Genomic DNA, 18,880 nt, shown 5'->3' with positions numbered 1-18,880 from the left:
ATTCACTTGAATATTATGTTCTTTTGCAGCGTTTAAAATATCCGGCGGTGTGCTGTCAAAACTTCAATCGCTAATTTTTTCAAGAAAAATGTCGGGTTTTCCAATACCCTACTTTTTTTACGGCGCGCCACGTTCTGGTAGTGTGGAACGCGCGTAAACGTAAATTTTCTTTTTTTGAAATTCATACAGATACCACGCATCGAGCAATAAGAATGATGTGGCTGTTTGTTTATACTCTTTGCGCATGAAGGGATCGAAAAAAAAATCCAAAGAGTGTTGTTATGAAATTCAGTACAACATTACAACACTCACAACACACAACATTGGATGATGTAATGGTTGTTACGACATTGGGTGTTTTAATGTTGGTAATAAGCTAACTGTTTCAGAATCTTTATTAGAGTATTTAAAGCATGGGTGTAGATAATATATACCTAATTTGTACTTGATCCAAATGCAATAATATAAGTAAGACAGGATAATAAATCCAATAAACTGATAATTAATTTATCGATAAATCGATATTATGCAGTTGTAGTGTATCTCTAGCACATCCTACTCAAGAACAATCACACTCACAGGCAGGCCTAGATGGAGCAACGGAGCTGACATCATTCTTTGAGCGTTTCAGTTTAAGTAGTCATTGTGTGCTTATTTATACGAAAATTGTTGAAACATAATAAATTGGTTTGTTTAGTAAGAAATAGATATAAGGAATTTATTGATCACTTGGCGTTGCGTAAAGACGTCGCTTCATTGTGTGTCTTCTACTGCATTTATCACGGGGAGTGTTCCGAAGAGCTGTTGAACCTGATTCCTACCACCTTCGCACGAGACGGCACAAGTTAGGATATCATCCCCACCATCTGGATGTGTGGCGGTCCTCAAAGCTGTGGAATGAGCTTCCTTGTGCGGTGTTTCCGGGACAATACGACATGGGTACCTTCAAAAAAAGCGCATACACCTTCCTTAAAGGCCGGCAACGCTCTTGTGATCCTCTGGTGTTGCAAGAGAATGTGGGCGGCGGTGATCACTTAACACCAGGTGTTACGCTCGTTTGTCCTCCTATTCCGTAAAAAAAAAACTTTCTGACGAGATAGTAAAGACAGAGTATTTATTTAGATTCCTGTTAAACTAGGTTTTAAGTGATTAAAATACTTAAGTATCATCGGTACTATATACCATAGGAAATACCTTATTGCATCATATTAACTTCATCAATTTTGTTTTAACAACCGAGTAATATGGAATTTTAACAGTAGTTATTTCTAATAATTTTTGTATATCATAAACACTGTGTCTCTTTAATTAGTTATGTAGAATAGTATGCAATATATTGCTAAGTTTGGCATACCTACTATTTTGATTTATTTCTGTGCCTCATTTCATCCAATCCATATTTTTACATTGTTTTCTAACTCATTTTCATTTTATAAACTTATTCATAACATGTACATTTTGTAAATTTGGAAAAAGTAGCAGAAAATAATTGAAGCTATTTACTAATAGATGATAATAATAATGAGTACATTACAATTTTTGGTACAGGAAAAATAAAAGATAGGTATGCAGGTATGTGGACTAAAAGTAGTGAATGAAGTAATTATGTTCAATTTATCAAATCCACATCCATCAAAATGTCATTCATAATCAGGTTGTAATAATTTTACCTTTGAGTTATTTTACTTTTAGGGTTCCGCAGCCAAATGGCAAAAAACGGAACCCTTATGGATTTCATGTCATCTGACATGTCTGTCTGTCGGTATGTCACAGCCACTTTTTTCCGAAACTATAAGAACTATTCTGTTGAAACTTAGTAAGTAGATGTATTCTGTCAACCGCATTACGATTTTCACACAAAAATAGAGAAATAAATTTGGGGGTTACCTACTTAGAAATGAAACTCAATTTTTTTTTTCATCAACTAAATATATGTGGGGTATTTATGTATAGGTCTTCAAAAATTATATTGAGTTTTCTAATAATTAATTAACTGAATAGTTTGCGCGAGCGACACTTGCAAAGTGGTAAAATGTGTGTCTCTCCCTGTAACTTCTAAAATAAGAGAATGATAAACTAAAAAAAATATATGATGTACAAACATCCACCGAAAATAGGTTTGAATGAGATCTAGTAGTTTTTTTTAATATATCATAAATCCAAAACCGCAATTTACCTTTCATTCAATCAACTCAAATATTACTATTAAAGAATTTTTATATTATGTTACTTGCTGCTACGGAAACCTTCATGGGAGAGTCAGGTTTGACACTTGGCCGCATTTTTATATTTTTGTTGTAATTGAGAAGAATTACAAAGGCACCTCTTTAAATAACTTTATCTTATGAGTCATCAATTACATTAGATTAAAAAACTATACAAATATAGTCTGTACAATAATTGGACGTAATTCCAGAAAAACATTCCAAAACACAATCATGACGAAATTGAGTTAATAACACAAAAATGTGATTCATATTAACGGACTGACAAAAATGGCAGCCCTACTGTCACTCTTTAAATGATATCATGCCTTAGAAGACCAACCCACATGTATGGAACACACTAATATTTATTAAACTTTCAACACGAATTCCTTAAAATGTGATGTTTGTGGCTTGGAAAGTTTTTCAGGAATTACATGCAATTATTTTTAGGTTTTGAGTAACCTTCAACATTCATTTTCTATACTATCTACAAAGACAAACTATTCACATGCACATTTAACAACTTAATCTACGAATGTTTCTCATTCAGGAGCTTTCCCTTCGGTTTCAATCGGTTCCTCAATATATTATCCCTTTCGTCTTGTGCAGCTTGTATTTTGTTTGCATATCTTGTTTTGGCAAAATCAACTTCAGAACAGAGCTGAACTATCCGTGCTGCATATTGCTGATGTTGCTCCATTCTCGCTTTTTGTTTTTTCTGAAATTTAACATTATTTTCAGAGTTAATGTCATGTGTGCTAACTTTATGACAGAGTACTAAATAGTTGTCTCATAATAGAAAATAGGAGGTTAATATCAAATAGTGTAACACTTTATATTAATAACTAGCTGACCCGACAGACATTGTTTTTTATATAATAAATAAAATAATGTTTCTAATGAATTTGTCAATAATATATCATAACATCAAGAATTATTTCGTAAAATATGGCACCCCGTTGTTGTAATGAAATTGTGTCTGCTGTCAAACCGAGAATAGAATTAAAATTATTTCCAATCCCAGAAACTAAAGAGTGTTAAAGATCTTGTTGTTGGAACCAATTGTAGCAATTTTACTTTGCCTCCAGCACAACATAATCCAGTAGATTCAATGCTGTATTTTAACGTCTTACAATATTTATAAATTATTGTCATTTCCCCAATTGTTACTGATTTGTCGGCACAGTAATAAACTTAAGATTTATCAATCTACATAAATAATCTGATAGAGAATTAACAACTGTAGATAATCTACCAACTATAGTTAGCCAGAATTAAGTTTTTTTTTACCTCCTGAGAAAGTTAGAAAGTTATAAAAAAATTAATTAGTTTCATTTCTGTTTGACGCTGGAAACATCAAAGGAAAAACAAAAATGTTGTTTTTATTTAATTCCGAGCATTTTCATATCTATTCAACCTTCTCTGGACTTCCACATATTATTCAAGACCAAAACTAGCTAAATGGGTCCAGCTGTTCCCAAGTTTTAGCGAGACTAACGATGAGCAATTAATTTTTATATATATAGATTAATCTTATTCAAAGATTTATTCACCTAACCCAATCCAACAAATGCATTAAAAAAAATAACAATTTGTGGAATTTTTTGATCTTTCCCATAAAATCTTAGTTAAAACCGGCATGATGATAGATTTTGAATTTCTCATCTGCAATGTCATCTATTATTTTTGAACAAAATTTTATATTAAACTAAAACTAATACTTACATATTATATTTCATTATTAAAAGGTTTATTTGTATCTATTTACACCTTTAAATTTGCACTCCTTTAAACATTGCTTAGATATACCAACATAATTATGCATAGAGGCTATTAATATGGTATAAGACTGTTTTAAACAATAAAATGACAGAAATAAGACTGTTAAATATGATATTTATGCTACTGTGTTTTTGTAATAATAGTTTGAGTAAGTAATTTATTTAACTTTGTTGAGTAATGGCTAACAGAGGGAATTATTATTTGGTTGTAAAATACATAATGTTAACGTTGGATTCAACCATTCATAATATATGTAACCGCAATTCAATTCTACCTATTACTTCCCATAGCCATGACAAGATGGCTCTAGTACTGGAATGTACAATAGTTTTAAAACACACTATTGGTATTTATTGCAAATGTGTTTGTACTTAATTAAGTATCAAATAAATTGACATTCTACCTAAAGCGAACCTGTGGTGGTTTAATTTTAGTGTAGTACTGAAATTCCATTCCCCTTCACCCCCTCCGGCATCCTTCACATAATCTGTTTCAATTTGCAAAGGAGATGTAAGTACAAATGAGTACTACAACCAGTTGACTTCAATCTTTATTTGAATTCATTCATCACATAACACCACTGATGAGAAGCGATAAGTAAGTCAAGGAGAAGTTAATAATACAAAATATAACATGATGACCATTACTATATTATTTTGAAGGTGATAGCCGACAGACAGGACAGCACATTCAAAGTGCACTGGATGTCTGCTTTAGTTTGTAAGTTTATTAATTACATCAACTAATATAGAATGAGTTTGTTACTAACATATATGTAATTTATTATTGTATTTCCTAACATAGGTTAAGACTATTTCACTAACATTTATATATGGACATTTTGTTGTCTTAAATAAATAAATAAATAGTAAATAGTTTACTCATAATATTTTGTTCTGATCGATCACTCCCATAATATATATAGAGATATATCTCAAGAGACCAATACACAAACAAGTGTTACATCATCGAGACTGATAGTTCATTCAATACTACTAGGTGATAGTTAGACCACAGACAAATAACAATACTACTAGGGGTGCCAATAATATATTATTTTTCTAATAATATATAATATTATTATAAAAAAATGGCTCTGTCAAAATTTTTTTTGAGAAATAAATGCTCTTTTTGAGAAAATAAATGCCTTTTATGCCTTTTAATACTCTTGTTGTACTTCATTTTATGTAGGTATAATCTATATAATATAATCTATATCTCTTGTACAGTATACTATAAAATGTTAATGTGCATTGCTAACAATAATATAATGTGACAAGTATTTAAAATATAGAATTTGTACATAGTACTATTTTATATCAATTTGTTCTCTATATCTAGCCTTTTTGAAATGAGACATACTCTGCTCATTCCAATACAAGTTGGTAATGCTATTCAATATATATATAATTTTTCGCTTCAGTAAGACAAAAAGACCACTTTATTGATTTAAATTTAGAGAGCAGGTGACAAGATTAATAAAATGATTTATTATTTAATTAACTCACTAGTAGTGGAGTAGGTCTCCCATCCAAAAATGTATAGTCTGGGCCGTCCGTTAAAATTCCTTCAGCATTTTTGTTTGCCGATAATCCTTTAGAAAGTCTCCATTGTTTTGTTAGTGATACCGATGTGCATGTGATCGAACGGGTGAAAGCTGAAAGTTTTAAATGAACTATGTAGGCATGCGATAAATTTTCAATAAAATAACAATTATACCCTAAAGAATCCGATGCGGAACTAATGTTAAACTGTATACCAACCTGTATATCGGAAACAACTCAAAACATGCAGCATTTTTAAATGGCTATGATTTACTATTGTTGTGATAATGTGATATATAATTTATTGGTAAATTATTTTTGCAAATCGCGATTCACTCGAATGTATGAAACGTGCAGTCATTGATAGATTGACAGCTATAAGCCTATAATCTTGTAAAACACGGAGATAGCCGAAATCTACTACGTTTTAAGCAACAGTTCGCTCTCTAACTTAGCCGGATTATACTTCGTCGCCATACTGTAATTATTATTTCAAACTATATGTCAAATCTCACTCACGTCACATACCTATGAATATTGACACTATAGAAATTAGAAGAAGTCCCCGCGTGCCCCTTTTAGATAGTAATAGCTTTGACAGGAGTAGTCTTAGGTTTTGTCATATTATTATTATGACTAAAATTACCACTCACGGAATTAAATCGTATGACATAATATCACATACTCAACAGATGATTTGGAAAGTAAATGAATTAAACATAATAATGAAAAGCATGTAATGATAATAATTTATTTAAGGACCATAACATAATAAAAATAATTTCTTAAAATCACTTATCATTGCCTATTAAAATATACTACAGTCAGGACTCTAATAATTATTAGGAAATATATTATGTTAATCGCTATTTCTATTCACATGTATTTATTTTCTTTCATAAATCTAAGTTTTCAAACTATGTATTATATTATTAAATAGATACAAATCAAATATCATAAAATTGGAGTGGCGCCGGCAGCGGAGTGACACCTAAGGGCTGAGCTATCAGTGGCAGGTTCGCAGACAGAGGCATCTGTATTTGATCTTTGAGCACACCGCTCAGCGAGAACCTTTTGATAAATTGATAGAGGCTCTTCGCTATAAGACCGCCGTAAGAACTACCCTGGCTAGGTAGGTATTATTTTTAATTTTTGAAATCGGTGTCAGCCAAGGTAGGTTTTAAGCTACATAAAAAGTTATATAGGTGAGATGTGCTTGTGTCGCTCTTTTGCGACGTGACGCGGTGAGAGGTGAGAGCGGGAAATTTATTCACTAACATAAATAAATTTAACTGCACCTTTAATGAGCCGTTTGTTTATATTTTTTGTTATTATTTGTGTCGCATCAAAGTGGACTGAAGAAATTCTTACATGTTTATTTGGTTCCCATAAATCTGTTCACCCTGTTACTTTTATACATTTTTTTTAGTATTGGATCTAATGGAAACCTGAAATAGATTATATTTTTGTTTATTATTTTACTAGACACTATCCAACATCCCTATATAGTGTTCCTTGTTTTATTATCGTAGTATGTGAGTATGCAAAGTTAGTGAGTAGCACCTCCGATGATGGCGGGCTTTGATGTAATATTAGAACACACCTTAGAAATTAAACATAATAAGAAATTAGAAAGGTCTTTATTTAACAAAGATTAACCATAAATGTGACAGTAATTTTATAACAGCAGATTAATGCATGACATGACTGACTATTTAGCCTAATGTCTTTTTTGATGAAGGCTGTGTACCTACAACCAATAATATCAATTAACACAAATGTCTAATACCTAACTTGTAACGTAGCATTATAGATCGTAGAAATAGTAATCGTGCATAATAACTGTAATAAGCGTATGCCGAAAGATTCGTTCTGACAAGAACATTTTATTTTATATAACGTAATATTAGCTCTGACAAGAACATTTTATTTTATATAACGTAATATTAGCTCTGATAAGAACCATTTCATAATGCTGTACATCAACTCATAGAATCATACAGATCACCAGTAGTCATCTCAGTGAAGTTTCAAGCATCGTACTTTCTCTCGACGATCGCAGCCATACTCACGTGATCAGAAATATGCTCCGCGTTACACAACCGCACAGCAAGGCCGAGCGGACTCGACTGACGAGTGAAGCGTCGGGACTCGATCGCTTTTTTTTTTCGAGAGGAGGAAATACTGTTACGTATTTACGCCCCGGAACGGGGCGTAATACGTCGGACTCGAGTGTCCACGTAAGCGGACACCCCATACCGACTAAAACCTACTCTGTGCTGTTAGCAGCTCTGGCTTTCACAGCGAAGTAGGACGTGGGCCGTGGAGGCTGCAAAGACTACGCAACAACAGTCGCGGGGCGTCTCCTAAGGAGACTCGAACCTCAGACCGGCTGTGTGCTTGTGCGAAGGAGAGAGAATGAAAATGAAGATGAAAGATGAAAAGGTGATAAGAACACACTCGCCGGCGAGTGTGGTGATGTTTTGTGTAATGTATGTAAGTGTGTATGTGTTTATGATTGTATGTATGTTTGTTTGTATGTATGTGTAAATGTTAGTGTGCATGTATGTTTGAGTCTGTTTGTGGAGTGTGTTTGTGATTGTGTAAGTGGTGTATGTTAGTCCGTCAGTCAGTCCGTGTGTGAGTGAGTGTAGTGAAACGATTACAGGACGAGGACTAGCGTCTCGTCGGGTATCAAAACAATGTGTGGTGTATCTAGGGTGCGGGCCGCTGACCATCGTCAGAGTGACGAGTGCCATTGGTTTGCGGTGGTTGACCGCGCCTACGCCTGAAGGCGGTGTGTGCGTGTCTGTGTCGGTGTTTGTGTGGGTGTCGCGTTTGCGATGGTGATGTCGTCATCCGGGTCTACCGTTACGTGTCTGGGACGTCTTATTGGGTTGAGACTATGGTGAAGGGGGGTGTACCCGCATGCCTTCCTAACCAAGATGTTGGGATGGTTAGGCGCCTTGTCAAAGAAGCGTCGCGAGATCTCTTTAAAGTGTTGAGCTATCGTCGGAAGCTCTAGGTCGCGGTGAAGGTCAACGTTTCGGATGAACCACGGGGCTCCGGTTGCCATGCGCGTGAATTTATTTTGAACTACTTGCAAACGACGTAAGTAGCTCGACCGGGTGTGCGCGAAAACGACGCTTGCGTATGACAGTATGGGCCGTACGATGGTTTTGTACAGCGTCACTTTGTGTTTGAGCGGAAATTTGCTTCGCCCACACACAAGTGGATAAAAGGCATAAAAAGGCATAAAAGGCATTTATTTTCTCAAAATTGATTCCTTTAGAATTCTTTTTGATGTCATTTCTTATACTACTAGATACTACTACCGCTTCGGAAACAAATGACGCTCTGAGAGAGAAGAAGCGGCGCAAGAAACTCTCCCAGCATTCTTTTTTTTGCGCTCTTTGCAATAAAAATATACAATATTGTACAGTTGCTATAAAATAATCACAATCTAGTCCCAGGCTGTCCGATCATTTAGATATTCAGCAGTGGAGTAATAGGATTTACGACAGAGCCATTTTTTTATAAAACATTTAAATTTATTTATAGATAATGCCTGAACAGTGGCTGGGACTTTATTGTAGAAGTGTATACATTTACCCTTAAAGCTATTATGTATCTTATGAAGCCTACTAGAATTAGTTACAAGGCGATAAAGTCGATAAGGGCGACTGAGGACAAATCGGGCTCTATTGCATACCGTATCAATATGTTTCTTGAAGTTCATATTGCTGTTGAACGTGACTCCTAAGTATTTGTAATCCTTCACCCAATTTAATGACGTCGGTCGGTCGTTTTTTAGCGCGGATGCTATTCGCGTTACCGAAGAGTACAGCTGCACTCTTGGTGGGGTTCACTTCAATCCGCCATTTTCTGAACCAGTTGCCTAGTTCATCGACGGCGGTTTGAAGCACTTTAATGTTCCTGCTCAAGGTTGAGCGGTTCAATAGAGCGGAGCCAAAGTAGAGTGCCGTATCGTCAGCGTACTGAGCGAGCTGGACACTCGGAAACTTGGGAATGTCGCTCGTGAAGAGCGAGAAAGAGTGGGAGAGAGGACTGAACCCTGTGGCACGCCAGACCCTATGGGTCTGCGTGAGGATAGGGTGCCCTCTACTCGATATCGGAAGGAGCGATCAGTAAGGTAGGCTCGTATGATGCGCACGAGCCTGTCTGGCACTCCCAATTGATACAGCTTGAATACTAAGCCGTTGTGCCATACCTTGTCGAATGCCTTCGCGACATCGAAAAACACGGCTGCCGTGGTAGCGTGAAGTTGACGCCGTACGAGAATGTACTCGGTGAATCGGTGAGCCTGCTGGGGACACGAGTGAGCGGTTCTGAATCCGAACTGTATGTCGGGTATCAGGTTGAGCTCCGCGATGTAATGATTAAGACGCGCGAGAATTAATCTTTCGTAAAGTTTCCCGATCGAGTTAATTAAGCTAATAGGCCTATAGCTACTCAGATTAGCTTTAGGTTTATTGGGTTTTGGGATACCGATAACAATGGAATCCTTCCATTGTTCGGGGAACGCGCTATTAGACAATAGAATATTAAAATTAGTAACCAATAAAGTAATAAGAGTCGAGGGTAGGATTTTAAGAACCCTATTGTTTATAGTGTCGGGCCCCGGGGCCTTCTTGGAGTGAAGCTCCTTAATGATTAGCTTCACCTCTTCGTAAGAGGTATGTTTTATTACATCGCCTGAAGGGCTCAGAGCGGAGCGACGTTCAACTTCACGATCAACTTCGTCAACGTGTGTCGGGTCGGCTGCTGCATTTGGAGAGCACTGACTCTCGAGACTATCGGCGAGGCATTCAGCCTTCTCATCGTCATCGAGCGCCGGCTGCAGTCCCGGTCTGTCCAAAGGAGGTATGACAGTGGGCGGCTCCTGTTTGAACGCGCGAGGCAGCTTCAAGAAAGCCACATGTGATGGCTTAAGGTTGCCGAGCAAGCGGTCCCAACGTTCGCCGCGGAGTTCCGCGATACGTTCCCGTACCACCCGCTGTAGGTAGCGGAGGTGGCGCCTATTCTCGACCGATGAATACCTATCGTAAAGTCTAGTGGCTCTGTGCTTCTGTGTGAGTAGGTTCCTGACCTCTGGTGGCAGGTTTAGGCGATGCGGTTGCATCGTCGGAACCTGCCTGGAGCAGGCCTTGATCCTATTCTGTATATGTGACGTCACATGAGAGATAGCACTGTGAGCCGTGTCGACCGAGTCGATGACGTCCGGTATAAGGTCAAGGTCGTCGGACTTGATAGACTCGAGATCCTTTTCCAGCCGTTGCCAGTCGATCACTGTTTTCGTCGGTGGTTGAAAGTTAACCGGTGGGCCTAGATTTAAGACGACGGGCCGGTGGTCTGACTCTAATTCGTGAAAAACCTCGATTGAATTTACATTGAGCGTTACGTTCTTAAGTAACGCAACGTCTAGAATGTCGGGTCGGTGCGCGACGTTATCCGGATAACGTGTTGGTTCGTCGGGTGCTATTACTGAAAAGTTCAGCGTGTCTGTCAGCGAATCTAATAAGATTCCGTTTCTATTTGTGGCTCTACTGTTCCAGCTGGAGTGTTTGGCGTTAAGATCGCCGCCCACTATGACTGCGGCCCCGTGGCCGAGTAATGCTTCTATATCTGTGTCTAATACTTGTTTGTAGGGCGGAAGATAAGCTGAAATAACAGTGATCGGCTGGTGATTCGCCATACTGACTCGGATGGCAGAGGCCTCGATGTTAGTGAGGACAGGAGGATCTATAGATACACAGTGTAGAGACCTTTTAAAATAAATGAGCGTACCGCCCATTCGGGTGGTGCGATCATTTCTGACTAAGTTGTAATTAGCGATACGCGGATCACGTATACGTGGTTTTAGAAATGTCTCTTGCACTAAGAATAGGTCTAATTGATGTTCGTGAGCGAACTCCTTCACCAAGTCTAGTTGCGGCTTAAGGCCTTGGGCGTTAAAATACGCTATACGGAGCGTATGTGGCTTAACCCGTCCGCTTACGTAATTAGGCATCGCGAATGTTTTTATACTTTCGCCCTATATCGGTGAGGGCTCGGAATATTTTGTCTTTGTCTGTCATAACTTGCAGGAGCGACGGCGGGTCGTCCCGGACAGCCTCGAGCCTGCTGGCCAGGGCTGTGATTTCATCTATGTCGAACAGCTCTGACAACTCGAACATAAAGGCAAAGGCGCTGCCGCCTTGGTTGCCTGTTGCCGCAGACGCGGGCGCCGGTAGCCTCGGTCGCGGGACCGACGCCGCCGGGCGGGACGCTAGCGGTGGCCGGAGGGGCGCGGGGGCCGCGAGAGTGGCCTCTGTGGCAGCGTTGGCAGCCGGAGGAGACCTCGCCCAGGCGTTTACCTTAGGAGGCGGCGCAGGTTTGAAGGTCGGAGTGAACTCCACCTTCTCTGTTCTGCCTTGCGGCTGGCGGCACCCTGGGTGACGCCTGTGTTTGGGTGCCTAGGGACACCCGCGATAGCTCGCGGGGTGCCCCTTCTCCCCGCACAAGACGCAGGCCGGGGGCTCCGCGCATTGCGCTGGTCGAGGGCATTCCGGCGTGCCATGTTTGCCGAGGCACTTCACACACCTCGGGGTGTGTTCACAGTTGCGTGCCGAGTGGCCGTATAACTGGCATCTGTGACACTGACCGGGCCCCCCGCGGTTGAGAGGAGCTTCGGCCCGGATGCCCTGAAGGGAGCAAACCAATTTTATATTAAAAATTTCCTTTCCCTCTTGCGTGAGGTCGAGGACGACGAGAACCATGTTAAATGGTTGTTTGTTGTTGGTGCCGCGCATACGGTGCACCTCGTGTGCAGGGTAACCCTGCTCTTTGAGGTCCGACAGAATGTCGGCCTCGTCTATCTCTCTCGGGACGTTCCTAATAACGACCCTCAGACGCTTCTCCTCGAGCAGGGCGTACGTGTGGAAACCCACACTCAGCTCTCTAAGAAGAGATATCAAGGCGCGGTGGTCCGCTACCTCTTTGGTCTCTAATTTGATAAGAGATTGGTACGCCCTCGCCTGGAAGGAGAGCGTCTTTGGGATCCTATTTTTGATCACCAACCAGCGGCCTCGGTCTCCTATAAAAATAGGGGGCGGGCGCTTGGTCGGAGGCGGTACGCGGGCTTTAGCGGGCGCGGGCGCGGGAGTGGAGATAATCGTGGCCGCGGCTTTCTTGGCGGGCGTGCCATCGACAGAAAGGGATTCGCGACTGCGCTTCTTTTTACGGCTCACGGTGGTGAAGCCATCCGTGTCCGACGCGACACTCTCCGCTCTCGACGGTAGAGCGGTTTCCGGCTGGGCCGGTGAAGCACTGGAAGCCTGAGGGGCTTCCGTGCGGTCAGGAGTGACCGCGGGGACCTTAGGGGTCGCCTGCGCGTCAAAGTAAGCCTGAAGGACAGGCGGGCGGGCTGATCGGGTGATCACTTTCCTTGGTATGACCGAAGCTACGGAGCTTGCGTCGAAGTCATTACCTAATTCCATTTCGGATTCCCCGTCGGAACCCGAAACGTCAGATGATGAGTTATATTTTTTGGATTTCGCTCTAAAAGCCGGATCCACTGTCTGATCTATTGTTTCCTTAATTAGCGGAGCGATCTTCTCCGTGAATAACCTATCTAATAGGGCGCTTAGAAGGCCCTCGTCGGCAACCATTGGTGAAGCCATGGTTGTCATATTTATTAACTAGGTTGAGCGGGCAACAACCCCCGCTGCCCGAGTCAGGCAGAGGGGGAATATAATAATTGAGTGGACAACTATAGTTAAGTTGTACACTTGCACATTAATAAATAATATTAATAATGATAAAATATGCAAAATTAAAAGAAATTAATAATAATAGTCTAAGACTTAGCTTTGCTGGATGTAGACAGGCTGGGCCGGAACCCCGATGCACGCTGTGCAGGCCCCCGCGGAGAAGACACACACGGCACGAACTGCAACTCACAAACACACACAATTAGCGTGCAGAATCGCGAAACACAGCACAGGTGCTAACTAACACCATCGTAAAACCGGGTAATTAACACTGATAATAACTAAGCTACGTTCCGCGAAGGAACGTAACAGGTGCGAGACTCAAAGAGTCCCGAACAATAGCGCGCGATAACAATAGCTAGCCCAGGTGGCCTGAGCAGATAGTGCGATAACGCAGGTAATAAGTATTAGAAGGAGGACAGATAACGCGGCACGTGTGCTCGCGTTGCCTGCCTGAATCGAACTGTCGACTCGATCGCTATTCATGCAATTCTAATCAATGATTCAATGAGCAACAGAGTAGGTGTGGAATGCTCATTGACATCGTACGATCGAGGTTCGACGCGAGCTTACACAAACTGCAATAGCATTAGTTTTAGAGCGAGATAGAACACATAATATTATTCTCAATTCTTATTGAATGAAACGTTTTACTATTGGTTAAAATGTAAGCTTTAGTATTGGTGTGTATTTCCTGAACTTGTAAATATTTTTTAAGTAACGATTGTAATTGGGTAACTAGTTTTAAGAATTTTGTATATATATCGTGTAACCTTTTAATAAAGGATATCTTCCATATATCTTCCACATATTCCTCACAGTCAAGCAGTTGTTTTTTTTTAATCGCCAAACGTTCAGTCTCTAAAGCGGTGACCCCGAACAAGAACACCGACGGGAGGAACCCGAACAAGAACACCGACGGAAGGAAGCCAGAACAGAAGAACACCGAACCTCTGCCCAGCTACACATCGAAGAACAGCTTCACCAGCTCGCCGAAACGATGAATTCCTGTTCGACGAATCTCTGCTCGAGGAATATCAACCCGACGAAGAAATGGAAGACAGAAACCAGGCTCAGCCACTCCCAGCGCCCACCGCGACAGAAATCTCCAGCATTTCACTGTCGATGCGCATACCACCATTTTGGCGGGAAAATCCGCGATTGTGGTATCACAGCTTTGAATCGCCACCGATGATCTCAAGAGGAGTCAAGCCCAGCTGACACAGATGGTGCTCGTCCAATTAGAAAAGGCTGACATCGAACAAATCTCCGACATCCTATTTAACATACCAAGAGACAAACAATATTCAGCAATCAAGGAACGTCTCATATCGGTGTATGAAGAATCCGACAGCCGCAAGTTCCAGAAGTTACTCGCCGAGATGGAGCTCGGAGACCAGAAGCCTTCACAGCTACTGCGACGCATGCGTAACCTTGCAAGGGACAAGGTTACCGACTCCACCCTCCGCATGATGTGGAGTAAGCTGCTGCCAGCCCACGTCCGCTCCGTGCTCGCCGTCAGCGAGTCATTCAGCGCAAAGTCCACGCTGGAGCCGTCTCCAGCCAGCCACCAGCCGTCTCCAGCCTGCCACCAGCCGTCTGCAGCCAGCCACCAGCATCAGGTCCAGAATCATCGACGTCAAATCAGGTAGATCACACACAATTCCTTATTAACGAGATACGAAAACTATCACTAGAAGTCGCCGAACTCAAGTAAAGGCCATCTCAACACTATCATCGCCACCGATTTCGCTCGTCATCTCGAAATAGAACTTCGTCACAACACCGTTCCCACACACTCAATAGCTCACCAACACTTTACTGCTATTACCATCGCCGATTTGGTAGTGAAGCACGTCGTTGTACTACGCCCTGCAGTTTCAAGAAAGAGCCATCGGGAAACTAGAACGGACGTTAGCTGCGGCGGAACCCGGCGTCCTTCACACTTCATACCGCCTTTTTGTCACAGACAAGAAAACAAAGATGTCATTCTTAGTAGATACTGGTGCTAATATATCCGTCCTACCAAGAAAACCAGGCCTGAAAGCAACGCCTCTACCATTTAAATTGTACGCTGCAAACAAAACAACAATTTCAACTTTAGAAAACATTAGAACTCGATCTCAACCTCCGTCGACCATACCTTCCACTTGTATGTGGAAGTTTATTGTAGCTGACGTCACGAAACCAATTTTAGGTGCCGATTTTCTCAACCACCATCAACTTATCGTAGACTTAAAAAATCGAAGATTAATTGATGCCGTCACAAATTTAAAAATCAACGCGCCAATAATGTCAACGACCTCACCCACAATACGAATTCTCCGGTACCACGAGATTAACATCGATGCAATTATCGCCAAAAATTAATGTGGAACATTATATTGAAACACAAGGACCTCCATTACATTGCCGTGCTCGTCCCATTCCACCTCATCGTTATGAAATAGTGAAGAAAGAATTCGAAAACATGATGCAACAAGGACTCTGCAGACCGAGTAAAAGTCCATGGTCTTCACCACTCCATATAGTACCTAAGAAGAATGGCGATATACGGGTATGCGGTGATTATAGACGATTGAACAGCATAACCAAACCCGATCGTTATCCAGTGCCGAGAGTCAAGGACTTCACCCATCATCTGTCTGGCAAAACAATATTCTCCACAATCGACCTCAACCGCGCTTACCAACAATTGAAGACCAGGGAACAGGATATAGAGAAAACAGCTATCATCACACCAATGGGTTTATTCGAATTTCCTCGCTTGTAGTGCTGCTCAGAATTATTGGGGTTTTCAAGAATCCTGAGCGTCACTGCATTGTAATAGGCAGGGCATATCAGTTACCATCAGATCAACGTCCTGCTCGTCTCGTCCCTTATTTTCATAAAAAAATCTTTATCTATCTATCTTTTTTTATGGAATAGGAGGACAAACGAGCATACGGATCACCTGTTGTTAAGTTATCACCGCCGTCCACAATCTCTTGCAACACCAGAGGAATCACAGGAGCGTTGCCGGCCTTTAAGGAAGGTGTACGCGCTTTTTTTGAAGGTACCCATGTCGTATCGTCCCGGAAACACCGCACAAGGAACCTCATTCCATAGCTTAGTACTTAGCACTGTGGAGGATCGCCACACATCCAGATGGTGAGGATGATATCCTAACTTGTGGCGTGTCGTGCGAAGGTGGAGTCTATCTATCATCGATAAGGCATTAGTCTTGATTCCAGATTACAAAGGGGCCCCCGAATCGAAAGGAATTGGCTAATAGATTGATTTCTGCAGCATACACGGGTTATAGATTTGACAATTAACTAACATAGATAAGGCGCGACTAGTTTACTTTCGTTGTTTTCGTAGGATAATGTTCTATGGAATATCGTTATGGGTCAGTGCAGCCGATATCAATACCAGCTTTGTGCTGCAGATAGCCCTGCTATTCGCGCTATTTATAAGTAAGGTTCAAAATAATAGTTAAGAAAAAAAGAAATAAATATTTTAACTGTTGCCTTTAAATTTATTATTGATAATGTTATATACGCGCGCGCTTAATATTTCACTCTCATAATTTTTTCATTGCACGCCTAAAGAAGTATAACTTCAAAAAACCGAATAACATTATAATGAAAGGAAATCCATAGCACAGTTTGTTGTCACAATCCCCAGAACTGTTAGTACCTATTGACTGTTGACTAATAGTTCTAATTTCGTACATTAATGTTGCAAAACCCGTTTGTACTACGGGATGGCTATTACGAAATTCTAATGCGTTCCCGATTATTTCAACCGCTATTCACGAAGTGCTCCATGGATTAGACTACGTTTTCCCATTCATCGACGATTTGCTCATAGCCTCAGCAAACGAGACTGAGCATCGCGATCACCTAAGAACAGTTCTTAGTAGATTGGAAGAAAACGGTATCACTATCAACCCCGCGAAGTGTAACTTAGGCCAAACAGAAGTCAAATTTCTTGGATACATCGTATCAAAAAACGGTATACAGCCACCAGAAGAGAAGATTAAAGCTATTACCGAATATTCAAAACCGAAAACTATAGAAGGTTTAAGACGATTTCTAGGCATGTTAAATTTCTATCGTGACCACATACCGAATGCTGCATCAATACAAGCTCCGCTAAAAGCTTACCTACACCATGTCAAGAAACGTGATAAAACAATAATTGAATGGACCGACGAAGTATCACAATCATTCGAAGAGTGCAAGAATAGTATATCCAAAGCTACCTTACTCGCTCACCCATCACATGATGCCCCTATCGCAATATTCTGCGATGCGTCTGACAATGCAGTAGGTGCAGTCCTACAACAATACATTGAAAATAATTGGCAACCACTCGGTTACTTCTCAAAGAAATTCTCAGAGGCGGAGAAGAAATACTCAGCGTATGACAGAGAACTCTCAGCCATCTATAAGTCAGTAAAACATTTCCGTAAGATGTTTGAAGGACGTGAATTAATTATATTCACAGACCACAAACCCCTCACATTCGCTATGAATAAAACACATACTGCAAACGAAACGCCACGCCGAACGCGAATTCATCAGTGAATTCACAACCGATATTCGACACATCAGTGGAAAAAACAATATTATTGCCGACGCATTAAGTCGAATAGAAACAATAACCGTATCACCTACGATCAACTACAGCGAATTATCAAACGCACAAGAGCGAGACAGCAGCATAACACTACTCATTCAACAACCAAACTTAACCTTCAAGAAAATAAATGTACCTAACACGAACCTAGAATTATATTGCGAAACATCAACAAGTCATATACGTCCTTACATACCTACAGAATTCCGCAAACAAATTTTTAATAGTGTACATAATATTACTCACCCAGGAATACGAACATCACGTAAATTAATATCTCAAAAATTATTTGGTCATCAATGAATATCGACATCGGGAAGTGAAGTAAAACTTGTATAAATTGTCAGAAAAGTAAAATACAAAGCCACACAGTCAGCAAAATTCAATGTTCTGACGCCAGCGATCGTTTTCAGCATATACACATAGATATTGTTGAACCTCTACCTACCTCTGCTCAAGGACATCGTTATCTGATAACAATGATCGACAGACATACTGGTTGGCCTGAGGCAATCCCTAGCGACAATATTACAGCCGAGACAATTGCAGATACCATATACAATCACTGGATCTCAAGATTTGGATGCCCAGCGACACTAACAAGCGATCAAGGTCGACAGTTCAAAAGCTCTCTGTTTACCAACCTCACGAAAACTATGGGAGTTAAACGGATACGAAGTACTAGCTATAAGCCAAAGAGTAATGGAAAGGTAGAACGCTTTCATCGTTGCTTGAAGACAGCCCTTCGTTCAAGGTTAACGAACACCTGTGCATGGGTCAATGAACTACCAACCGTATTATTAGGCCTGCGCGCAGTTCTACGATCGGACACAGGCGTTAGCGCCGCCGAACTAACATACGGCTATAACCTTCGTCTACCAAGTGATTTCTTGGACATAAACACACAAACATCATCTACCTCATTGGATCATACCTACGTTGATAAATT

The 18,880-nt window shown here is 40.7% G+C and overlaps 1 protein-coding gene across 1 annotated transcript; it reads right to left on the bottom strand.

The window, feature by feature from the left end:
* Positions 1-2,321: 2,321 nt before the first annotated feature.
* LOC126966940 (39S ribosomal protein L52, mitochondrial) lies at positions 2,322-5,919 on the bottom strand. Its single transcript, XM_050811286.1, has 3 exons — positions 5,753-5,919; positions 5,498-5,646; positions 2,322-2,925 (listed from the first exon to the last, which is right to left on the bottom strand). Exons 1-3 carry the CDS (start codon positions 5,784-5,786, stop codon positions 2,737-2,739), a joined length of 372 nt encoding a protein of 123 aa, XP_050667243.1. The 5' UTR covers positions 5,787-5,919; the 3' UTR covers positions 2,322-2,736.
* Positions 5,920-18,880: the final 12,961 nt, after the last annotated feature.

The sequence above is a fragment of the Leptidea sinapis genome, chromosome 1 (genome assembly GCF_905404315.1).
Source record: "Leptidea sinapis chromosome 1, ilLepSina1.1, whole genome shotgun sequence".
Lineage (NCBI taxonomy): Eukaryota > Metazoa > Arthropoda > Insecta > Lepidoptera > Pieridae > Leptidea > Leptidea sinapis.
The sequence above is the reverse complement of the archived record's forward strand: the minus strand, read 5'-3'. Positions and strand labels throughout refer to the sequence as shown.

Coding starts and splice junctions, on each gene's coding strand:
- LOC126966940 (XM_050811286.1), bottom strand. CDS start 5,786: ATGCTGCATGTTTTGAGTTGTTTCCGATATACAG. Junction 5,647..5,752: donor GAGTTGTTTCCGATATACAG/GTTGGTATACAG, acceptor TAAAACTTTCAG/CTTTCACCCGTTCGATCACA. Junction 2,926..5,497: donor GGAGACCTACTCCACTACTA/GTGAGTTAATTA, acceptor GTTAAATTTCAG/AAAAAACAAAAAGCGAGAAT.